This window comes from Ornithorhynchus anatinus, chromosome 4, assembly GCF_004115215.2.
Source record: "Ornithorhynchus anatinus isolate Pmale09 chromosome 4, mOrnAna1.pri.v4, whole genome shotgun sequence".
Lineage (NCBI taxonomy): Eukaryota > Metazoa > Chordata > Mammalia > Monotremata > Ornithorhynchidae > Ornithorhynchus > Ornithorhynchus anatinus.
Window position 1 is genome coordinate 110,755,708 of NC_041731.1, and position 25,934 is coordinate 110,781,641.

The following is a 25,934-nucleotide window of genomic DNA, read 5'->3' on the forward strand; positions in this document are numbered from 1 at the left end:
CTTCCTTGTAGCTAATTTTAATCTCTCTTGCTGAGATACAAAGGCACTTAGTAACAGATGATTAGACTTTTCCAAGTAATAACCCTTCATAAACTTGCAAATCATTCAAAATCACCAGTCTTAAAGAGATGAGGTTTCCCTTATGACATACAGACTGGTGATATTTATGGGGTAACCACTTGGGTTATTATTTGCTACATGACTATCAATCAGTCAATCATCCAATCCATATATTTGTGCACTTACTGTTTGCAGCTCCTCTCAGGGTCGCACCCAGAGAGTTTCCAGTACTCTACCAGTCTTGACTATGGGAGGGAGAGTCAAGCAGAGGCCTACCCATTCCATTCCTAGCTTGGGTGGTGGCTAGGGAGTGGAAAGCAATCTCAAAACTCACCCATGTTGGGCAGCAGCGGCATGGGAGAGAATCGAGGGTGGTAAACCCCATCCGTATTTTTACCAAGATGACTCTATGGATACACTACCAGAACAATTGTAGATGGAAAGCGGGGCGTTCTGGGGAAGATGTGTCCATGGTGTCACTATGGGTTGGAAATGACTTGAAGACATAAGATTGTGTGCAGAGTACTTTATTAATTGCTTGGGAGACTACAGTATAACAAAGTTGGTGGGCACGTTCCCTGCCCACAAGGAGCTGACAGTCTAGAGGGAGAGTAAAATATTTTACAAACACTTGTCTTATGCTGTCGAGTCATCTCCAACCCATAGCAACACCATCAATGCATCTCTCCCAGGACGCCTCACCTCCATCTGCAATCATTCTGGTAGTGTAGCTGTAGAGTTTTCTTGGTAAAAATACGGAAGTGGTTTACCATTGCCTCCTTCCACATGGTATCCTTGAGTCTCCACCCTTGACTCTCTCCCATGCCGCTGCTGCCCAGCACGGGTTAGTTGGATATTTAAATATTTTAACCCAAAAGACTAGGGGAGTAGGAAGAGGGCAAAGCACAAAAGCTGGAAATATTGATCTCATATTTTTCCTGAAAACAAAGCAAATATCGTGTGGGTAAAATGTGACATAATAAAGGATGATGAGTTTAGAAACTGGCTGAACACATCACTCTCTACTCACACCCTCAGTTCTCTTCTCCGTCTCTTGGCTTCTGCTCTACTCCCTGCTCTTATCCCAGGCAAAGAGGTTAACAGAGTCCACGTCTGGGGGCTTCAGCCTTTAAGCTAGTTTTGAGTCCAGTGGTTCTAGTTCATTCATTCATTCAATTGTATTTATTGCGTGCTTACTGGGTGCACTCAGTACACTAAGTGCTTGGAAAGTACAATTCAGCAACAGATCAAGACAATCCCTACCCAACAACAGGTTCACAGTCTAGAAGGGTGGAGACAGACAATAAATATGGCTGACCTGTGTAACAAAACCTCTTTAAGGAATCCTCAGGCAGGAACATGTCAGAGCTTGGTGATAGTGTAGCTTGGAATGAAAAGGCCCTTCAAATGGTAATACTAGGAAACCCTATCCTTCCAGAATTAGATGTAGGGTATCATTGCCATTCAAAGGAAAGGCTATATTTTGGCAGAGTCAATTCTGCGGTAGCATGTGTTTTGATTACACGAATTAGATAGCATACAATGGAAGAAGTAGGACCTTCTCACCGCAAAATGAATTCTCAAGTTGACAGACATAGAACTGGTTTAGGAAGGAATGATTGTGGGGGAAGGAATGATTGTGGGGTGCAGGTGGGGTCGAGCAAGACATGATACTTCTATGTTTCCCAATCAATTAATTAATCAACTGGATTTATTGAATACCTACTCTGTGCACAGTCCTGAACTTAATGTTTGGCAGAGAACTATAGAGTCGGTAGGGACAATACCTAGTAGGATGAGGAGGAGGAGGAGTATTAGTGCTTAGAACAGTGCCCAGTACTTAGAACAGTGCTTCACACATAGTAAGCGCTTAACAAATGCCATCATTATAATTATATTGTTATTATTTAGTGAGTATTCACCTGTTCCTTACCTATAATGAACTCACACTCTAACGGGGGGGAGACAAGAATAAAAATTATTTTCTAGAAAAACCCTACCCTAAAGGAGTTTGCAGACCAATGGGAAATAAGACAGAGAAAAGGGCAGGCACAGAAGAGAAGCTGAGAAGCATTCATTCAATAGTATTTATCGAGTGCTGCCTATGTGCCGAGCGTTGTATTAAGCACTTGGAGTGTACAGTTCAGCAACAGATAGAGACAATCCCTGCCCAATAATGGTCTACAGTCTAAATGACGGGCTCACGTGGTCTAGTGCAAACATCATGGACCTGGGAGTCACAGGACCTCAGTTCTAATCCTGACTCTGCCACTTGTCTGCTGGGTGACCTTAGGAAAGTCACTTAACTTCTCTGTGCCTCAGTTACCACTTATGTAAAATGGGGATTGAGACTGTGAGTCCTGAGTGGGGCAGGGACTGTGTCCAACTTGATTACCTTGTATCTACCCCAGTGCTTAAAACAGTGCCTGACGCATTGTAAATGCTCAACAATACAGTCTGAAAATAATAATAATTTGCAGATAAGAGAAGTGGAGCTGTTTATGACTTAGTGCTCAAGAAGTAGGGTAAGTTCATTCATTCATTCAATAGTATTTATTGAGCGCTTACTATGTGGAGAGCACAGTACTAAGCGCTTGGAATGTACAATTCGGCAACAGTTAGGGACAATCCATGCCCAGTGATGGGCTCACAGTCTAAATGGGAGAGACAGACAGCAAAGCAAAACAAACGAAACAAAAACAAAACAACATCATCAAGATAAATAGAATCAAGATGATATACATCTCATTAACAAAATAAATTGGGTAATTATATATATAAGTGAGCACAGTGCTGAGGGGAGGGGAAGGGGGAAGAGCAGAAGGTGGGGGGAGGAGCAGAGGGAAAGGGGGAGCTCAGTCTGGGAAGGCCTTCTGGAGGAGGTGAGCTCTCAGTAGGGCTTTGAAGACGAGAAGAGAGTTCGTTTGGTGGAGGTGAGGCGGGATGGCATTCCAGGACAGTGGGAGGATGTGGGTCAGCGGTCGACGGCGGGACAGGTGTGAACAGGGGATGGCGAGGAGATGAGCGGCAGAGGAGCGGATTGTACAGAATGGCCAGTAGAAAGAGAGAAGGGAGCTGAGGTAGGAGGGGGCAAGGTGAGGGAGAGCTTTGAAGCCAAGTGTGAGGAGTTTTTGTTTCGTGCGAAGGTTGATAGGCAACCACTGGAGGTTTTTGAGGAGGGGGGTGACATGCCCAGAGCGTTTCTGTAGGAAGATACGTCTATAGGTACAGAAGTGTTATAGATGGTTGTGAGTTGTGAGATCACAATGACCAAAAATGCAGCGTGGCCTAGTTGAGAGTTAGAAGGCCAGGGTTCTAGTGACGTTTCAGTCTCATGCATGCTCTGTGTTCCAGGATAAGTCACTTATCTACTGAGAAGCAGCATGGCATAGTGGATAGAGCCCAGGCCTGGGAGTCAGAAAGTCATGGGTTCTAATCCTGACTCCGCCACATGTCTGCTGTGTGACCTTGGGCAAGTCACTTCACTTCTCGGGGCCTGAGTTAACTCAGCTGTAAAATGGGGATTAAGCCTGTAAGTTCCCTGTGGAACAACCTGATTACCTTGTGTGTACCCCAGCACTTAGAACAGTGCTTGGCATGTAGTAAGCGCTTAACAAATACCATAATTTTTTTTCTCAGTTTCCTCAGCTAGTAAATAGAGACATAATTCTCTATTCTCCCTCCCACTTCGACTGACCTCTATGTGAGACAGGAAGTAAGTCCAAGCCAATTATCTCTTACTTAACTCAGAACTTTGCACAGTGCTTGTCCATAGTAATTGCTTAATAATCATAATAATGATAATAATCATGATAGTAATGATAATAATCATGATTATTACCATACAAGTGCCTAGTTAGTGCAGGAGTGCTGAAGTAATAGTTGGAAGACTATAACCTGAGGGAGAAATTAATTGGGTAGGCTTCCTGGACAAGATGTGATTTCAGAAGAGCTTTGAAGGTGAGAGAACTGCAGTGAGACAGAGTAGGAAGAAGAAGGAATTCTAGTTTAAGAGGAGGGTGTGAGCAAGAGGTTGAGAGTAGGATGGATGAGAATGAGGCCCAGGAGTAGGTGACTTTGAGCAAGTCACTTCACTTCTCTATGCCTCGATTCCCTCATCTGTAAAATGGGGATTAAGACTGTGAGCCCTGTGTGGGACAGGGACTGCATCCAACCCGATATCTCTTATCTACCCCAACACTTAGAACAATGCCTGGAACATAGTAAGCACTTAACAAACCATCATTATCATTATTATTACTATTATTATAAGGTAGGACTAGATCAAATGCCTTAAAACCACATTCCAGGAGTTTCTGCTGCATGTGGAGAAGAATCGCTAACCAATGAAGAGAACTATTGACTCCACTGGCCTTCGAATTTAAAGACACCACTGATGGTGATATTGGCCAGTGTGGAATCCAAAATCCAGGCCACGTTTACACTGGGGAGACAGAAAGCGGAAGGGCAGAAATGCAGCTGGAGAATCCCTTGCCCTGGAAACCTGAGAAGAAATAGCTTTGACAGAAAGTGAATTCCACTGGGCTCATGTGTCAGAGGGATGGCAGTTTGAGAATCAGAAAGTCCATCAGTCCCTCCACTCACTCACTATCAGAGAACAGTTAAACTGGTTGTGGGCAGGGAGTACGTCTGCCTATCCTGTTATATTGCACTTTCCCAAGTGCTTAGTACAGTAAATGCTCAATTCATATGATTAAGTGATTGACTGATTTGGTCTTGCGCTTCTTGGGCAGAAGCATTTTTTTAAAGGGCTTGGAAACTAGTAGAAAGAGAGGAGTCTGAAGCAAGGGTTGGGATACCAGTATTCTAGATCTAGCTGTACCTCAGACTAATTGTGTAATTATGGGGGTCCTTTTTTCTTAATGATAATCGTTAAGCGCTTTGGAGAAGCAGTGTGTCCTGGTGGTAAGAGCACGGGCTTGGGAGTCAGAAGTCATGGGTTCTAATCCTTACTCCGCCACTTGTAAGCTGTGTGGCTTTGAGCCAGTCACTTAACTTCTCTGGGCCTCAGTTACCTCATCTGTAAAATGGGGATTAAGACTGTGAACGCCATGTGGGACAACCTGATTACCTTGTATCTACCCCAGCGCTTAGAACAGTGCTGGGCACATAGTAAGGGCTTAACAAATACCATATTATTATTATTATTAGTAGTAGTATTAAGCACCAGGCACTGTACTAAATGCTGGTATAACTACAAGCTACTCAGGTTAGACACCATCCCCTGCCCCACATGGGGCTAACAGTATTAATTCCCATTTTACCAGATGAGAAAAATGAGGCACAGAGAAGTTAAGTGGCTTGCCCTATGTCACATAGCAGACAAGTGGTGGAGTCAAAATTAGATCTGAGGTCCTTCTGACTCTCAGGCCCATGCTCTATCCACTAGGCACCACCACTTCTTAACTTCTCTGTGCCACTTCTTAACTTCTCTGTACCTCACTTTCCTCATCTGTAAAATGAGGATAATGATCCTTGCTCCTCTCCACTTCCAGGAATGTTGTAAGGACAGAATGAAATAATCATGAGCTATTCCAATTCAAGGATATTGGTTTTCATGAGGCAGGGTGGCCTAGTGGAAAGAGCAAGCATTCAGAAGTCAGAAGGCCACTGGCTTACTGTGTGACTTGGTAAATGGTCAACAGTTAACTGTAGAGAAAATGCCCCCCCTCTCCAGTTTGTCCCTCAATTTCCTCATCTATAAAATGAAAATAAAAATATCTTTCTCTCCCTGGCTCTGGGGGATCTTATGAGCACAATGAGATATATAGAAGCAGCATGGTATGTAGAGACTGAGAGTCAGAACGTCATGGGTTCTAATCCCAGCTCCGCCACTTGTCTGCTGTGTTACCCTGGGCAAGCCACTTCACTTCTCTGGGCCTCAGTTATCTCATCTGTAAACTGAGGATTGAGACTGTGAGCCCCATGTGGGACAGGGACTGTGTCCTACCTGATTTGCTTGTATCTACTCCAGTGCTTAGTACCCTCTGGCACATAGTAAATGCTTAATAAAATACTGCAATTATTATTATTATTGTTAATAATTCCTTGGTAAAATAAAAATATATTATTAGAATGAAAATGGTTTCAGCCAAAAAGTAGTGACTATATAAAAGTTTTTTAACTTAAACATTGTAACATTCAATCTTTCACTTTAGCTTGTCAAGTCTTACTCCTCCAAACTTATAATTCAAAAAAATCAACCAATCAACCATATTTATTGAACACTTACTATGTGCAGTGCACTGTACTGAGCGTTTGGGAAAGTACAATACAGCAGAATTAGCGTAAACATTCCCTGCCCGTAGCGAGCTTAGAGTGTAGAAGAAAATATAAGTTAAAACCTCCAAACTTCTAGCAAATGTAAGTTAGTAAGAAGTAGTGATTTCCAATGACAGCATTTCAAACTTCTTAAAGAAAGATGGTTAATTCAATTTTAATTTGTATTTTTGGTAATCCCTTAGGGGACCCAAATTGCTGTGAGTCTGGATTTTCTCAAGAACTGGCCTTTTTCTTACAAGCCTTAAGAGAATTGGGCCTGAAAATTACTGAATTCCAGCAATTTGCCAGAGTGAATCACCACACAGGAAACATGAAAGGATGGAAGGGGAGAAGACTTCTGTCACTCCCCCTACAAAACACTCTGAGGAAACAAATCAGTCTGCCACCAGCTGAAAATTCACAATTCACATTTGAAAATGTTGACTATTGGAAGGTTGTGTGGTATTTCGAGATGGGGGAAAGGTGTTTTCTTTTCTCAACAGTTCACTATGGACCACTTAAAATAATGCATGATTTTTCAAATTGTAATGATCCGTTTGTTTTGTGGTGAATACCAACACATTAACATCATCTTCTGTGTAGTACCTTCATTTTGAGTCACCTAATCAGTTACTTTCAGACTCCTAATTAACTCCAGGCTAAAGGATTGGGACATTCCTTACAACCTGGTATCATAAATACCAAGTTCTCACACACTGGATTCACTAAATACAACTCACTATTTTTCTCCCCTGGGGAAGAGAAAATTCTGAGAGTTTTTTTTTTTGGATCAGTTCCAGAGGGCAATCCAAGACTTGATCTCTGAACTAAACTTCCTTCTCTTTTACAGTATCTTTAATCTTGCAATCTCCAAACTCTTTACAGAGCTCATAACAACTCTATGAAACCATGCTTGTTCCTTCTTCAAATGGGAAAAGTAAGGCTAGCTAATTAGAAGCACAGTAAGAAGTCAGTATACTGCTCTGCCTCTCTATCTGTTAATCTGCAATCCTTCCCAAACTCCCACTGCTTTTGCAGAGATACCCCAGGAGTCATGAGAGCTCACCTCCTCCAAGAGGCCTTCCCAGACTGAGCTTCCCCTTTTCCCTCTGCTCCCTCTGCTCCCCCTTTCACCTCCCCTCAGCTAAGCCCCCTTTTCCCCCTTTTCCCTCTGCTCCTCCCTCCTCCCTTCCCCTCCGCACTGTGCTTATTTGTATATATTTTTATTACCTTATTTATTTTGTTAATGAGGTGTACATCCCCTTGATTCTATTTATTGTGATTAAGTTGTCTTGTTTTTGTCCATCTGTCTCCCCAGATTAGACTGTAAACCCATCAGTGGGCAGGGATGGTCTCTATTTGTTGCCAAATTGTACATTCCAAGCGCTTAGTACAGTGCTCTGCACATAGTAAGTGCTCAATAAATATTATTGAATGAATAATATGTTCTCAAAATTATGGGTGTGATGTTAACCACCACAAGGTGGGATATTTCTTTCCATATACTAACCTAGAATTTATTATTTCTCTGTTCCTGTCATGGTGGTTGAGCCCAAAGGCTAATTAAAATGTACAGTATAGATCCCTCCTTGCTGCTCCTCTCGTCTCAACCAGGGGTTCTTCCCCTGGTGATCAGACACTGAGCCCCAGCTCTGACCTCTGTAAGACCTAGCTGCCTTACTGCCCTTTGTCTGGCTTGATCTCTGTACTTCCCCACTTGCCTCCTCTCCCTGCTTCCCCAACCCTGCAGGTTCCCAGAATTCCGATCCCCTAATACCGCTACATCTTCCCATAATCAACCCTTTTCTTCACTCCCTCCACCACACAGGCTTTAGGGCTCAGTCACCACCCAACCTCTGTGCATGCTCACTGCTGTTAAAGACCGGCAGTGGTTGGAAACAATAGATTAATCTATCAGTTGTATTTTTTGAGCACTTACTATATGCAGAGCACTGTAATAATAATAATAATAATGTTGGTATTTAAGCGCTTACTATGTGCCAAGCACTGTTCTAAGCGCTGGGGTAGACACAGGGGAATCAGGTTGTCCCACGTGGGGCTCACAGTCTTAATCCCCATTTTACAGATGAGGTAACTGAGGCACAGAAAAGTTAAGTGACTTGCCCAAAGTCACACAGCTGACAAGTGGCCTATCCGGGATTCGAACCCATGAACTCTGACTCCAAAGCCCATGCTCTTTCCACTGAGCCACGCTGCTTCTCTACTAAGTGTTTGGGAGAGTACAGTATAACAGTCTATAGACACAGACCCCGCTCTCAACAAATTTACAGTTTAGAGGGAAGTTTTTCAGCGCTTCATGAATAAGGCATCGGTGTCGTGTGGTTTCTTATTTTGTGGGGGACTAGGGTTAATGGGGGAATTGTAGAGAGACAAGTGAGAGGAAGGCTAATTTAGGAGTCTAAAGGGAGAGGAAAGATGCTCAGAGCAGGGCAAGGCAGCAACTCAATGGTCTTGAGGAGAGGAGGATCCCAGAAGGGAGTTAATTCCCTGCAAAGCTTGGACATAACCACGTCGGACAGAGCTTTCAGATTCCTGTCTATGTCAGCAATTAGTACATGACATATCCTCGGATTTCGTGTATTGTGGTCGTTCGGTGCCCAGGGTTTGTTTCCATTATCCAAATAGATTATAAACACTGTGAGCCCTACATATAGTCCTATTAAATTGTATTGTATATATTCCTATTAAATCATCGGTGTTTAAACCCCACCTTTTGACGGTTCAGAGGGAGGTCTCTAGCAGTAGTCTCCAGTTGGATGACTGCTTTTCTCCTTTCCATCTCCACCTGTGCTAAGTGTCAGCATTTATTGTGTGCTCATTTTCTATAACCAAGGGATTACAGAGATAGAAATAAGACGAGGTCCCTGCTTTCAAGTTTACCATATGTATCGTTATGCGGTAATTCCTACTTGGGCAATTTACCACCTCAGGAATTACTATATTTCCTCTTCTTTCAATTTTCAACTGCTCCTTGTAGAGAAACATCTCAGCTTTCTGAACACAAAGTTATTATTACTAAATGCCATCGAGTCGTTTCCGATTCATAGCGACTTTATGGATATACTTTCTCTGAAATCATAAAATGGCTATCAACTTGTGTATATTTATTTGTATAGTTGACGATTCCATTATTTGCTCCTGACATTTATACTACTTCTTGTTTGTTACATCCTCTTTCTTCCTCCTTCTAGTACTATTTCTAAGTAATTTGTCTGGATGTTTCCCCCTGGAGCTGAACTCTTTGCTGGCAGAGGATTTGGCTGCTGATTCTCTGGCCCTCTCATAAGGGCTCGGTACAGTGCTTAGCATTCAGTAGGTGCTCAAAAATATCACCGATCAATTGAGCTGAAAATGTCTTGGGAAAAGCACTTAATCCAGGTCCTTGCTTCCAGAGAAGCAGTGTGGTATAATGGAAAGATCATGGGCCTGGGAGTCGGACAACCTGGGTTCTAATTCTGACTCTGCCACTTGTCTGCTGTGTGACCTTGGATAGCTTCTGTGGTCCTCATTTTCCTCATCTGTAAAATGGGGATTAAGACTGTGAGCCCTATGTAGGACAAGAACTGTGTCCAACCCAACTATCCTGCATCTACCCCAGCATTTAGTACAGTGTCTTCCACATAGTAAGTGATTAATAAATACCACAATTATTCAGGCAGTGAATGAAAGAGAACAATCTGTTCTTGGTTTAAAGGTCTGCAGGGATGGGCAGGACATACCTCCCTGGATATTCTATCCCAGTGTTTTATCAACCACGCACATTAAGTTCTTCCTCTGGCTTCTGTGGATCGGCCAGAGCAAACCACTTGGTATGATGAATAAAAATTCAAGTGCACCTTCTGTTAGTGGTGGGATATACACTCCCCTTCTTCTCCTTCCAATGCTAAACAAGATCCTATGGAACCTGGTCTTGTCTTATGCCGTCGAGTCGTTTCCAACCCGTAGAGACACCACGGACACATCTCTCCCAGCACGCCCAGCTCTCCACCTGCAATCGTTCTGGTAGTGGATCCAGAGAGTTTTCTTGGTAAAAATACGGAAGTGGTTTACCACTGCTGCCTTCCACGCAGTAAACTTGAGTTTCCACCCTTGAACCTCTCCCATGCCGCTGCTGCCCAACATGGGTGAGTTTTGACTTGTAGCAGATTGCCTTCCACTCACTAGCCACTGGTCAAGCTAGGAATGGAATGGGTAGGCCTCTGCTTGACTCTCCCTTCCACAGCTGAGACTGGTAGAGGACTGGAAACTCTCCAGTTGCGACCCTAGGGAACCTAGGCAGACTCAACCTGAGAAGCAGCTTGGCCTAGTAGATAGAGCATGGACCTGGGAATCAGAAGGACCTAAGTTCTCATCCTAGCTCTGCCACTTGTCTGCTATGTATCCTTGGGCAAGTCACTTTACTTCTCTGGGCCTCAGTCACCTCCCCTGTAAAAGGGGGATTAAGACTGCGAGCCCCATGTGGAACATGGACTGTGTCCAACTTGATTACCTTGAATCTACCTCAACACTTAGTATAGTACCTGGGACACAGTAAGCACTGAGCAAATACCATAAAAATAAGGAGACAGGGCAGTACCATTCAACAGTGCCTTGGTTTCTAAGCAGCCTTGATTCCAAATGGCACGGGGGTACAGCTGTCCATATTTTCATGGAAACAGACATTATTTTTTAATGACGTCCATGCAAGGATGTAATCTCGTCACCAATGTCGTCTTTGAACACCGATGAAAGATTATATGTGTGTGTGTGCCTGTGTGCTTGAGCGCACCCTTATATACATATGAGTGTCTCTAAATCCAAAAAATACTTCTTGCTTTAATTCAATTCTACTTCCATTAATTTGGTCGTCACTGGAAAAAGAGAATCTCTGGTCAGAAATCTTCCCTTAAAAATCTACTTGACAGTAATAATAGTAATAATGATAGTGTTATTTGTTAAGCACTTACTATGTGCCTAATCGTACTTACTGAGCGCTTACCGTGTGCAGAGCACTGTATTAAGCACTTGGGAAAGTACAATTTAACAATAAACAGACACATTACCTGCCCACAATGAGTTTACAATCCTAGTGTACGGTACTAAGAACTGGAGTAGGTACAGTAAAAACATATGGCATATAGTTTCTGTTTTACATGGGAGAACAACTATTAGTTCCCATTTTATAGCTGAGGAACTGAAACAGAGAAGTTAGTTGATTTGCCCAATGCAGAGCCTGTGGCCTAATATGATTATCTTATGTCTACCCTAGCATTAGACTCAGCAAAGAGCATTTTTAAATGGTTCCTTAGCACACATTTTATTTTATTTTATTTTTTTGGTTTTGCAGGCTTTTTGCTTTTCTTTGAATAGTCTTAGTTTATCCAACTGGGCCAAAATTATAATAAGAACCTGAACAATCCAGCATATAGTGGGAATATCTCAACTCTGTCATGCCATATTCTGTTTAATAATAACAATGATAATGTTGGTATTTGTTAAGCGCTTACTAATAATATTGGTATTTGTTAAGCACTTACTATGTGCAGAGCACTGTTCTAAGCACTGGGGTAGATACAGGGTAATCAGATTGTCCCACGTGAGGCTCATAGTTAATCCCCATTTTACAGATGAGGTAACTGAGACACAGAGAAGTTAAGTGACTTGCCCACAGTCACACAGCTGACAAGTGGCAGAGCCAGGCTTCAAACCCATGACCTCTGACTCCCAGGCCCAGGCTCTTTTCCACTGAGCCACGCAAAATCCCAATAGGTGACAGCCAAAAACTGAGTCAAAAAAGAGGTTGCCATCACTTCACCCAAACAATTAAACAGTACAGAAGACAACAGTTACCTTTGGAGCATGGATTCTCCAAGTGGGAAGAGAGAGGATTTAATATCGCCATCACTCTGGTTTCCCCAAAGGCATTTAATTATCAAGCAGCTAATGGAAAGAACATGGGTCTGAAAGTCCAAGGACCTGGATTCTAATCTCAGTTCTGCCACTTGCTTGCTGGGTGACCTTGGGTAAATCACGTGACTTCTCTGTGCCTCAGTTCTTCTGTTCTCCCTCCTACTTAAACTACAAACCTCATGTGGGACAGGGACTCTGTCCAACCTAATTAACTTGTATGCACTCAAGCACTTAGAACAATGTTTGACACATAGTACGCATGGCGTAATGGGTAGAACACTGGCCTGGGAGTCAGAATGTCGTGGGCTCTAATCCTGTCTCTGCCCCCTATCTGCTGTGTGACCTTGGGCAAGTCACTTCACTTCTCTGGGCCTAAGTTACCCTCATCTGTAAAATGGGGATTGAGACTGTGAGCCCCACGTGGGACAGGAACTGTATCCAACCCACTTTACTTGTATCTACCCCGTGCTTAGTACAGTGCTTGGCATGTAGTAGGCACTTAACAAGTACCATAATTATCAAAATACCATAAAAAAAGATAAGGCAGCCTCTTTTGTTCTTTTTGATACTTCAGTTACAAATTCCTGAAAGTGGATTTACTGCTAACTCATTTCCTCTTTCTTTTACAGAAAATAAATGAAAATAAACATCAAACATTCAATCATATTTATTGAGCATTTATTGTGTGAAGAGCTCTGTAGTAAATACTTGGGAGAATGCAATACAGCAGAGTTGGTTGGCACATTCCCTGCCTCTGACATGGATCTTTCTTAGCCAGTCTCAAAAGTCCATATTACTTAGGGCCAGAAGAGCGCAGGAGGGTTCTTTATATTCCAAGCACATTTAGGAAAAGGGGAAACAGAAATAAGGTTGTTTAGCATTCACCTACCAACCTGAAGTGCAGAAAGCCACCTAACTTCCTAGTTTCTGAAGAATGCTAAGTGTTTTTTGACCCTTTATGGTCCAGTGACCATAAGGTAAAGGCTAAGTCAATTTATGATATTTTCTGACCACCTACTGTGTAGAATAACTCTTCTGAAGCTGAAGTCTGGCCTTTTCTTTCCAGGGGTCTGCCTAGTTTATTCTCTTCACTGCTGTTTGGCTCCTGTCTAGTAATTGATCAGAAACCACCATATAGGTGCAGGAATCATTCTGCATTAATGTCGTTCATTCGTACAGCAAAAGTTTTGCAACCTGGGACCTTACCAATTAGAAAGCTTTAACCACAGTGTGGTAAGCCCCTAATAAGCTGCCTCATTAATGACCGTTTGTGATCCCGTGAACAACCACAACGAGGAAGAGACCCGCGAAGACACTGTTGGGCTCTACTTGAGGCAGGTGATTGCGGGCCTATGGGGGCGGCACATGGAGGGAGGCATGGGCTTCTTTACCTGTTCTAACCAGTAATGGGCCTGGACCAATTAGTGACTGCTACATAGAGCCCCAGCTGCCGTGCCTAGGGCAGATAAAAGGCAGTTGTTTTGAATGGTGATGAGGCAAGTGAGAGGTATGTTGAGGCTGCACAGAGGAGAAGCAAGAAAGAAGCACGTCGAGAATAAGAGAGCAGCACTCGACAGCAGCAAAAGGCAGTAGGACTTAGAAGCAGAAAGAAGTATCAGCAGAACAGGCTCCTTTGACCACAGACTGTTAGTGGATCCTTGGAGGAGTGGAGTGAGTGAGTGTATGCCTTTGTCACTCCCTTGCACGTTGGTACAACTAAGTAAAATCTTTCCACAGTCACCTTGGTGATCAGAGATGTGGTTTGAACTCTATTATGTGTCACTGAGTCTCTTCCAGTCCTGGAAGGTCTTCGTTGTTACGAACCAGGGCCTTGAGACACACAGTATATTATATATTGCCTATACAAGGTACTATTGGTTAATTGATCCCAAACTCCTCTGGTTTATTCTCCTAAACTCTGTGCTAGATATTGTGCTCACCCCCAATCAATGAGGTTTCTGTCCTGATGATGTCTGTGCCTTGTGCTTCAGGTTTTCTGTCTCTTCAGAGATGTTCTGCCTTAAGCTCTACCCTGGGCCCTAGCAGGACAGCCTGATGCTTTACTGTTCTGTTTATTTGCCTACCCTCCCTTGAATAACAGATTAAATCCTGGCTGTCTTCTAGGTTGATCAGCAAACGGTGCTCTGCAGGTAAGCAAAGCCAGAAGCAAAACTCCTTACTGATTAACTGGAAACTTTGACCAACAGGTCCCTCTCACTCACTGAAAATGCCATCTTTCATGGTACGGTATTTTTATGGGGCAACTCTAGCGGAGAGTATAAGCCATTCATTCCTTCAGTCCAATCATGTCAACAGTAGACTTTCCAATCCCTTTCAGTTGAAATGGAAGCCTTAGGCCTCAACTATTCCTTTCTCACTGCCTCCACAGATGAATGGAGAAGGAGCCAAGGCTAGTGGATGCCACATAAATTAGGTTTCCAAAGTATCTTATATTTGATAACTGGAACTCAATGTCAAAAGCAATAAAATGTTACTATGCTATATTATTCCCTCATACAGTGTATTTCCTGAGTTGGACAGAGGCTTTGTTCAATCTAATTATCTGACAGCAAATCCAGTGTTTAGCACAATGCTTGGCATATGGCAAGCACTTTATAAATATAATAATAATAATGATAATATCATTAGGGTTCAATGCAGTGGTATGAACTACCCTCAATTTAGTCTTAAAGAACATAATGTTTTTCTCTCCCTTTTAAAACTAACTGTCTAAGGCTAAGTCTCCTAATAACAATAATAATAATGAAAATCATAATTATGGCATTTGTTAAGCATATACTATGTGCCAAGCACCGTTCTAAGCACTGAGGTAAATACAAGGTAATCAGGTTGTCCCACATGGGGCTCATGGTCTTAATCCTCATTTTACAGATGACTCAGTTACAGGTAACTGAGGCACAGAGAAGTTAAGTAACTTGCCCAAGGTCACACAGCAGACAAGCGGTGGAGCCGGGATTCGAACCCATGTCCTTTGACTCCCAAGCCCGGGTTCTTGCCACTAGGCTATGCTGCTTCACGTGAAACCTTAGAAAACACTGAAAGGAACCTCAGAAAATCTTCAAATCATCTCCCCGTTTCTGTTTCCTAGCATCCACAAGAACTAATGGCATTTCTATAAAGATTTACTTAGACCACAATTTAATGAGGAATTTTGATAACTAAAAACGTTCCATTGTTCCAACTCAACCAAAAATAAAACCAACAACATTTTTCTTGGTTTTTCATCCTGAGAAACATTTTTACCACTAATGATCAATACTGTCCTGGGATAACTATTTTATTCCTTTGTTCTCTGAACCATGACCATTTATGACCATTTGATTGCCTTAACCTCGAATAATATTATTCCTGCAGATGTCATTACTTTTATGAATTTACCAGTATTTTTCTAATTATGCAGAAGTGTTTGGAAAAGGAAACAAATCAATTCTAAATAATGCTCTAAATGCTTGTAAAACACTATGATACTCTTTGTTTGCAGGGTAACTGAATAATGTAGTAATGAATTTCTAACCTTTGCTGTGGCCACAACAGAACATATCACTGCATTTAATTAGACATCAAATTAGCTTTTTTTACAATGCTCCATTAATGGGAACCAAATACATTTTCTCTACATGTGAAAGTGTGGATGCTAGATTTCATTACATTTTCATTTTTTATCCAGTTAATCTATATCTTTGACTAACTTGGGACAGGCTACTGGTTTAATATGCCTCTGAAACGGATGACCATTGCTAAAGGAAGTGGGTTGGTAGAGATTTAATCCTTGGTGCTTTCCAATAATTGTGAAGCAGATTCATTGGTAGGAAATTGCCTGGCAGTGATAAAACAAATTATATTGCACCTGATACAAGGTCCTGAACTTAGCACTTTGGAAGCCCAAAACACACAAAGACACATTCCCTGCCCACAGGAGCCTCCAGTATAATGGGGAAGACAGACAGAACCAAGTATTTACCAAGCAATCAAAATAAGAGGTTGAAAGTATAATTGAAGAAGCAAATATAGATTAGTAACCAGGCTGAGTATAAATAGGTATGTAAATGCTAGGGATGGCTGTGTTTATTTGTAATTACGAGTGAGATTTTTCTTTTAATTCAGCACCAACTGTTCTCAAACACTAAATGCAAAGGATACACCCTTGCTTCAAACTATAATTATGCATGTGCATAGAATTCAAGAGTGATATTCAACCAAGATTAATGGTATATCTTTACCAGAAAATTTCATTTGAAAAGAAAGAGAGTCACTGTTCTTGATACAGAGAATAACAGTTTGAGAATAAAGACACTTTCTTACTTGGTCTTCAAAGGAGATAGCCTGGGCAACATCTCGAGGAAATCCATCAATAACAATGCCCTCTTCATCTGGAATTTGCATCAGTTTCTGCTTTATTTCTGTGATGGTTGTTTCCTTTCGGGGACAAAAAAATGAAAACCACCACCAATTAGGACATGTACCTTAGTAATGGGTGTGAAAATGCTTTTATAGAATAAGGCTAAAGATAAAGCCATACCTGTGGGGCTAATTCTCCGGTGGTAATTATTTTAGCAATGAGGCTCCATTTCCTATTGCTGCTTGTGTTGTGGATTCTCTTCCTTAACAACTCCCCCACTGAAATGTATTTAAATCCATAGCGTTCTGCTATTTTCAAACTCTGGGTTCCCTTCCCACTTCCGGGGCCACCTATTATTAAAAACGGGGAACAATTTTCACTGTTGGAAGCAATAGCACAGCTGCTTTCCTACCAGATCCAGACAAGATTTTGCCTCACCAGTTTCTGAATGATCAATTGCTCCATTTTCCTTGTTCTCTGGAAGCCACTTGGAACTCTGAGTGCAGATCAAATACAGACCCGTCTGGGCAGTCTGTGGGTTGGATGGCTTTTGGGAGAAGTATAATAGGAGGAAAATTTTCTCTCACTTTTCATCTGCAGAATGCCTCTGAAAATAAACCTTCCTGGTTTGCAACTAAAAGCTCTTTTGGATTTATGAAAGGCAGTGACAACTCACTGATAACTCTGATAATAAAAATACTTCAGGTTTCTCCTGGGTCATCAATGTGTTGTCAGGTAAATTTTCCACTTACATAATCATTTAATTTTAAATAAAACTGGCAGTCAAACTTTTTTCAGAACCAATTCATGCAGACTTTTTCTCTGCCTTTGAGCATGTGAGTTTCACTGACCTCAAAGAAAGCTTCAAAAAGGTATAAAAACACAGGGTCCTGAGTATAACAGTAATGTGTTCTCATGCAAATTAGCAAATATAGGCAATAATTAGTCACAGGAAAACAAACTTTTTATCATTCAACACGTACTAACATGATCCTTCCCGTCTCTCAGGCCCGCAATCTCGGTGTCATCCTTGACTCGTCTCTCTCGTTCACCCCACACATCCTATCCATTACCGAGACCTGCCGGTTTCACCTCTACAATATCGCCAAGATCCGCCCTTTCCTCTCCACCCAAACGGCTACCTTACTGCTACGGGCTCTCTTTATATCCCGGCTAGACTACTGTGTCAGCCTTCTCTCTGACCTCCCTTCCTCCTCTCTCGCCCCGCTCCGGTCTATTCTTCACTCCGCTGCCCGGCTCATCTTCCTGCAGAAACGATCTGGGCCTGTCACTCCCCTTCTTAAACAACTCCAGTGGTTGCCTATCGACCTCCGCTCCAAACAAAAACTCCTCACTCTAGGCTTCGAGGCTCTCCATCACCTTGCCCCTTCCTACCTCTCCTCCCTTCTCTCTTTCTACCGCCCACCCCGCACGCTCCGCTCCTCTGCCGCCCACCTCCTCACCGTCCCTCGGTCTCGCCTATCCCGCCGTCGACCCCCGGGTCACATCCTCCCGCGGTCCCGGAACGCCCTCCCTCCTCACCTCCGCCAAACTGATTCTCTTCCCCTCTTCAAAACCCTACTTAAAACTCACCTCCTCCAAGAGGCGTTCCCAGACTGAGCTCCTCTTCTCCCTCTACTCCCTCTGCCATCCCCCCTTTACCTCTCCGCAGCTAAACCCTCTTTTTCCCCTTTTCCCTCTGCTCCTCCACCTCTCCCTTCCCATCCGCACAGCACTGTACTCGTCCACTCAACTGTATATATTTCCATTACCCTATTTATTTTGTTAATGAATTGTACATCGCCTCGATTCTATTTAGTTGCCATTGTTTTTACGAGATGTTCTTCCCCTCGACTCTATTTATTGCCATTGTTCTTGTCTGTCTGTCTCCCCCGATTAGACTGTAAGCCTGTCAAAGGGCAGGGACTGTCTCTATCTGTTGCCGACTTGTTCATCCCAAGCGCTTAGTACAGTGCTCTGCACATAGTAAGCGCTCAATAAATACTATTGAATGAATAATAACATGAATTTATTCATTCATTTAATCATATTTATTGAGCACTTACTGTGTGCAGAGCACTTTACTAAGCGCTTGGGAAGTACAATTCATATACTGTTAACATGAATAAGAAGGTAGTGATCTGATTAAGGCAGATATACAGAGTCGGTAAACTCGTTGTGGGCAAGGCATGTGTCTGTTACATTATGTTGTACTCTCCCATACAGTACAGAGCTCTACACATAGTAAGTGCTCAATAAATACAATTGACTGACTACTGAAAAAATGCTCCACAGAATACATTGCAAATCAATCAAGAAATCATTTTTATTGAGCACTTACTGTGTGCAGAGCACTATACTAAGCTCTTAAGAGTTGAACCCAATGAACCTCAGTGGCAGTTCCACAAACAACATTCCTCTACCAAAGGCTTCTGCTGTACCGAGGAGCCGATTATCTGTTTGTAACGATTTTAGCAATAAAACTGCACTTCCTAGTGCTCAGGGTGCAGGGAATCCTCTTCCTGAACCATTTCCATTCACAAACATACAGCAAGTCGATAACATTCTCCTATTTTCAGATTTTGAACTTTTTCTCACTTCTTGATCCACCTATCATTAAGAATGGGTAACATTTTCATCTCCGCAAGAAGTCCCAAATTCATTTTTGGTTGGGGAAAGGCTTGTCTGTATGGTCCAGCCCCCATGAGTCTCCTTGGGCTGCAGTTGAATGACCTCTGCTTATCTATAGCTTCGTCAAGCTTAAAAGAGTTGAGCACAACCAAGTCTTCCTCAGTCAATGAATCGTACTTACTGAGCACCTACCATGTACAGAGCACTTTACTAAGCACTTGGAAGAGTACAGTGCAACAGATTTAGGAGATTTATAAAGAGTTTACAGCCTAGAGGGGGATTACAGTGTGGAGGGCTCAACCAACCAAGCAGAACTCACCCAGTGTAGACTGGCTCTTTCTCGACCAGAACTCATTGGCTCATTTGAGCTCAGCTGAAGTCCACTCAGCACCCAGCACAACCTCCTCCAGCCCCCGCTGGCCCTCACCATCTGTCAGCTATAGCACTTATGTACAGATCTTCAAACTCTGTTGCTTTCCCCTACTTGTTTACCATCTGTCTCCCCTGCTAGACTGTAAACTCTTTGAGGGCTGAAAATGTGAACATTCACAAATTGTTTGAATGACAGAGTAGGGAATGAGAGAATTCTTAGTCAAGTGAAAGCTTTGGCTTGAAGAGGGGGTGGTCTTTTCACCTCTTGCCTGTGGGGTACTCAGGGGAATTCATTCATCCATTCACTCATATTTATTGCGCACTTACTGTGTTCACAGCATTGTACCTAATGCTTCTCAGAGCCACACTCACAAGCAGTCGGTTTGGGCTCCACTCAAGAGGAATAAGGAGCATTCAAGCTCAGGTTAACTCCTGAAGTCTGAGCTGAGACCGCTCTTGTCCTCAGGACCTCTGCTGAGTGGAGTAGAGTAGAGTAGAGATAAATTTTCAGGACTACCACCAAAATCCAACACCTCTATGGCTTCCTGGTTTAAAGCAGCTGGAGGGCAGAAAATGTAACTTATACTGTTATGTTGTCGTCTCCCAAGATCTTAGTACAGTGCTCTGCACCAGGAAACACTCAATAAATATTATTCTTTGATCCGTAAAGCAAATTTTTCCAGTAGCATTTACTCAGCCACTTATCCATTTTTCCTATTTTTCTATCAATTGTTTTATGCCTGTCTTCTCTCCCCACTAGGTAGTAAGCTTCTTGAGGGCAGAGATTATCTTCTAACTCTAGTAAATTCCCCAAATGCTTAGTTCATTCATTCATTCAATTGTATTTATTGAGCACTTACTGTGTGCAGAGCATTCATTCATTCAATAGTATTTACCGAGCGCTTATTGTGTGCAGAGCATTGTACTAAGCGCTTGGAATGTACAATTCGGCAACAGATAGAGACAATAATAATAATGTTGGTATTTGTTAAGCGCTTACTATGTGCCGAGCACTGTTCTAAGCGCGGGGGTAAACATAGGGGAATCAGGTTGTCCCACGTGGGGCTCACAGTCTTAATCCCCATTTTACAGATGAGGGAACTGAGGCACAGAGAAGTTAAGTGACTTGCCCACAGTCACACAGCTGACAAGTGGCAGAGCTGGGATTCGAACTCATGAGCCCTGACTCCAAAGCCCATGCTCTTTCCACTGAGCCACGCTGCTTCTAATCCCTGCCCAGTGATGGGCTCACAGTCTAAACGGGGGAGACAGACAGCAAAGCAAAACAAAACAGAACAAAACAAGACAACATCATCAAGATAAATAGAATCCTGGAGATATACACCTCATTAACAAAATAAATAGGGCAATAAATAATAAATACAGATAAGCACATTGCTGAGGGAAGGGGAAGGGGGAAGAGCAGAGGGCAGGAGTGGGGAAGGGCAAGGGAGGAGGAGCTGAGGGAAAGGAGGAGAACACTGTACTAAGTGCTTGGAAAGTACAATCTGGCAACAGAGACAATCCCTGCCCAACAATGGGCTCAGTGTTCTGCATACATTATGTGCTCAATAAATTCCAGTGGTCAATTGGTACTAGAGTACAGTGCTCTGCACACAGAAAGCGCTCAATAAATACGATTGAAAGAATTAGAGGTCCATATGATTTCTGTATCTGAGAAACAGTCCATGTAAAACTGGAGATACTCTGTATCTCTCAGAATGTCACAGATCGTATTTAAGAAACACATTTGATGACAGTTCTAGTTAAATCTAAATTCCAAGTACGTAGAAGGGTTTGCTGGCAAACACAAATAGGACTCAGAATAAATTTCAAATGAACTCTAACGGTTTGATGGATATTTCTTACATTAAAATATGTTGGAGCTATTTAAGCATAAATTATTGACTATAAGCATGTAATTTTGTTTAAAGCACTTCTAATAATTGCACTGGGAATGTTTAATTTGCATTGACTGGAACATAATTAGACAACTGAGCTTTATCTAAAATCAAAATTAAGTTATCAATTTTAGTATCTCTGCAAATTGAAAATGCAAACTATGTCACAATCATGGAATGTCTAAGATGCTTTTAATGTAATACCTCTAAATGATAAAAGTAATTTTTCACCAATGAAGGACAGTGATATAAGAAATTCAAGATGACCCTATTGACGGTGAGATTTTTTTGGGGGGGTGATTTGAGATTTTTTACATGTGGGTGTAGCTGGAAAGATACAGATAAGATATAGAAGCAGCGTGGCTCAGTGGAAAGAGCATGGGCTTTGGAGTCAGGGCTCATGAGTTTGAATCCCAGCTCTGCCACTTGTCGGCTGTGTGACTGTGGGCAAGTCACTTAACTTCTCTGTGCCTCAGTTCCCTCATCTGTAAAATGGGGATTTAGACTGTGAGCCCCACGTGGGACAACCTGATTCCCCTATGTCTACCCCAGCGCTTAGAACAGTGCTCGGCACATAGTAAGTGCTTAACAAATACCAACATTATTATTATTAAGTCTTTTCATCTATATGTATCCATTGCCAACAGTCTCTTCTGTACTAAACACAAGAAAATGTTCTTTGCTGTACTGTTGCCGTAGATGTGTGCACTTGCTGGTTCTTGGAATCCACTACTTCCAAATGTCTCTGGTCTAAAAGTCATCCCATTTCTGAATATGACACAACAATCCGGGCTGTCAGTTGTTACTGTTTTCTAGCAGTCCACAGGTAGATGCTTTTCTCTAGTTTGGGCTTCACGGAACCATCTCTCTAAAGTGTTTTTTCTGTCATTACTTGTGTTGTACTCTCCCAAGAGCTCAGGATAGTTCTCTGCACAGAGTAAGTGCTCAGTAAATACCACTGATTGATGGATTGACTGGTTGTTGCAGGCCTGGGAATCAGTGGACCTGGGTTCTAATCTCACTCTGCAACTTGCCTGTTTTGGTCAAGTCACTTAAATTCTCTGCGCTTCATTTTCCTCATTTGTAAAATGGGAATTAAACACATGTTCTCTCTTAGACTTGAAGGGTGGGACAGGGATGGTATCTAATCTGATTATCAATGTTGAGCACAGTCTTGTGTATAAAGTAAGCACTTAACAAATACCAACCCCCTCAAACCTCAGCTCTCGGCAACAAACGCTTCAGTTTCCCTCTATCACCTATTCTTCTCACATGTTCCCCACACGGAAAGTGGGATGTGATTGGCATTATTTCAACAAAGTGACTGTCTGTAATCCGAGACCTCATTTTACAGGCCCATTTTGCCATTTAGAGCAATAGGCAGGTTGGTGTTGCAGTCAGGATTTTTCTATATAACAATACTTATCGATCACTTACTATGTACTTGGCATTGTGTTAAATACTATTCAAGAAATAATCTGTGGCTGGTACCTAGTCACAGCCATAACGACATTACAACAGTTTCAACTAGGTTCAACTAGTTTAGTTTCAACTAAAGCTCAGTGGCCAGTTGATATCATGCTATTAGCTATCCAGAGCATATGTTAGCTTTCTTGATCCAGGACAATATTCTCCTTCTTTGTCTATGCATCATCACATATTGGGTTGCCTAGAGAGTTGAAATCGGTAGTAATTATTCAATTTTGTTTCACAGTGAAAATCTTCAGTTGAGTATAGGGAAAGCTAGGTATAATCTTTGTGTTTTGCTGATTCTGCAATGCGTTTTAATTGGCTGCATGTTTACTTGAGTTTGTCTAACCAGAGCATAATCACCAACATATGGCAATGCAGTATGGCTATTTCAAGGGCTGTTGATGGTGCTTATAATCTGTTGAGTTGAAAAAATATCCCAGAGGACCAATTCTGAATCCTAGCAGCAGTTTCCGAGTTTCTTGTTTCAAACCCAAGTATGTGAGTAAAATAGGCTGAAGAAAACTGAATATATTACGCCACCTTGCTTTACTCTATTAATGAAGAGGAAAAGGGGTAAACGAACAACTTTCAACATCGACTCAACTGACCAGAGCATCTTGGCATTATCTTAGTATCTTGAAAATTTTCTCAGGGCAACCATATTTCCTTAGTAACTGCCTTAAAGGACAATCTTTGTTTTTGTGCAATATGGTTGGGATTGTTAATCCCACATTGGCTTCAACTTCACAAACTCCCAAAGGTAAATTTAACCAGTAGGGCAGGGAAGGAGTTTACCAACTCTGTTTTATTATTATATTTTACTCCTCCAAGCACTTGGTACAAGTGCTCTGTACACAGTAAATGCATAAAAAATATGATTGATTGACTGATGGATTGATGACAACTTTGAATGTGAAGGATACTCATATATATCCACGTATGTGAATGTCTACGTGGCCGCCAGCATCTAAGCCATCTGCCACCATCAAACACCTCTGTAAAATCTATCATCAGATTTACTGAAATTTTGAGGTCGTGTCTGACATAATTTTGGTATTCGACAAGCAATAAAGATTACATCTGTTAGGCCACTTTGCACTGTAAAGTCACATGGTGATTCTGGAGTAGTAAGTGGTCCAATACGATTCTCCTTAGGAAATTGCCAGCCAAGGAGATGCCAAAGTAAATTAACATATTTCTGCATCTCACCTTTCTTCTTGGATGCGGGCTGGAAACCTTGTGGTTGTTCAGTGTTCTTTATGGGGAAGAAAAGCCTATACAGATGTGTCTGAGCAATCTGGCCTCTTCTTTTTTTATGCTATTTTTACTTATTTTTGTGGCATTTTATGGTATTAAGTATTTACTGTGTGCCAGACATTGCTCTTAACACTGGGGTAGATATAAACTAATTAAATTGGACACAGTCCATGTCCCACATGGGGCTCACAGTATTAATTCCCATTGTACGGATGAGGTAACTGAGGCACAGGTAAGGTAAGTGACTTGCCCTCCTTGTTCATAGATCACATCAGAATCCCGGCAGATTTTCCACTCTAACCTCAGCAGGAATTTCTTCGGAAATGAGATTAAGAACCATCTCTTTTAAAAGAGGAAATAGACATTGCATCAGAAGAAAACATGTCTTTTCCCATTTTTCTGAAATGTTCTTAGTGTATATATATATATATATATATATATATTTATATGTCAGTCAATCATCTTTGGGCACTTACTGCATACCGAGTGCTGTATTAAGCTCTTGGGAGAATACAACACAACAGTAAAAAGACACATTCCCTTCCCACAATGAGCTTACAGTCTATGTCTGCATGTATGTGAATATAGATACATAGATAGACATCTATATATGCATTTCTATCTTTCCATATGGATAGATACATGTACTCTTTTGTTCTGAACAGATTCAGGTCAGGGTAGAAATAATGAATGTGTAAAGTTCCAAGAAAAGCAAATGAAAATGAAATGAAAATGAAAACAGTAAATTCGACTGATTTAGTTGTGCTCAGAGTTTTGCTTTTTCAAAGATGACTATTGATGGTAAGTACCCCTGTGGAAAGAGCACAGCTCTGGAAGTCAGGAGACCTGGGTTCTAGTTTTCCACTGGGGCTTTGTCATCAGTTTTGAAGCTTTCTTTCTGAAGAACTTCTTTACAGTGGAAACCAAAGAGTTATAACACTATAATATAGCATCAGGACTGCTCACCCCTCTGGACTGTGAGCTCGTTGTGGGCAGGGAATGTGTTCCTTCATTGTTGTATTGTACTCTCCCAAATGCTTAGCACAGTGCTTCGCACACAGTAAATGCTCAGTAAATGCTACTGAATGAACAAATGAATGAATGACTCTGCTGCAGGCGATTCAGTTGTAAATGGGTAAATGCACATAAAAAACTTTTGTGTGAACTTTGGAACATGTTGCATTTCTCTCTGCCTGTAAGACAGCAAGGTCACCAGCCTATTGGAAGGACAAATTCCCCCACCAGAATTATTGGAAACATTTTGGGAGGAAGCTGGCTTTTCTGCCAATAAGTGGGAAAAGTCCACATCCCTTCAGGTTGGAACTATGTTTTCCTGAGGTCAGAGTGAAGTTAAATCAGTCTGTTAGGAGCTTCCAATTCGCTGTGAGGTATTGCCTGCCTGTTTCTCTGAGATCCAGCTGGGAGAAATCTTCATCCAACAAATGTATCTCACTTAAACTATATCTGGGTAAAAAGGAAGTGAAATTGGGGTTATCTGGAATAGTATCTTAATTTAGAAGCTATCTTGGACAAAACCCTATTTCTCAGCTTTTTCTCCAAACACAGCTCTCAGACTTGCATATGGTATCTGACTATGTGGTGTAGCTTAGTGGATAGAGCATGGACCTGGGTTTCGGAGGACCTGGGGTCTAATTCCCACTCTGCCACATGTCTACTGTATGACCTTA

The 25,934-nt window shown here is 42.0% G+C and overlaps 1 protein-coding gene and 1 non-coding gene across 2 annotated transcripts in view; both read right to left on the reverse strand.

The window, feature by feature from the left end:
* AK5 (adenylate kinase 5) overlaps positions 1 to 25,934 on the reverse strand; it is a 291,825-nt gene that overhangs the window by 244,689 nt on the left and 21,202 nt on the right. Inside the window, exons 4-5 of the mRNA XM_029063973.2 lie at positions 16,793 to 16,962; positions 16,576 to 16,689 (exon numbers count right to left, since the gene is read on the reverse strand). Coding sequence (XP_028919806.1) covers positions 16,576 to 16,689; positions 16,793 to 16,962 — 284 coding nt within the window. The remainder of the gene's footprint in view (positions 1 to 16,575; positions 16,690 to 16,792; positions 16,963 to 25,934) is intronic.
* On the reverse strand, positions 10,498 to 10,635 carry LOC114811711. The gene has a single exon (XR_003759407.1). It is a non-coding gene; the product is annotated as a small nucleolar RNA SNORA7 (small nucleolar RNA).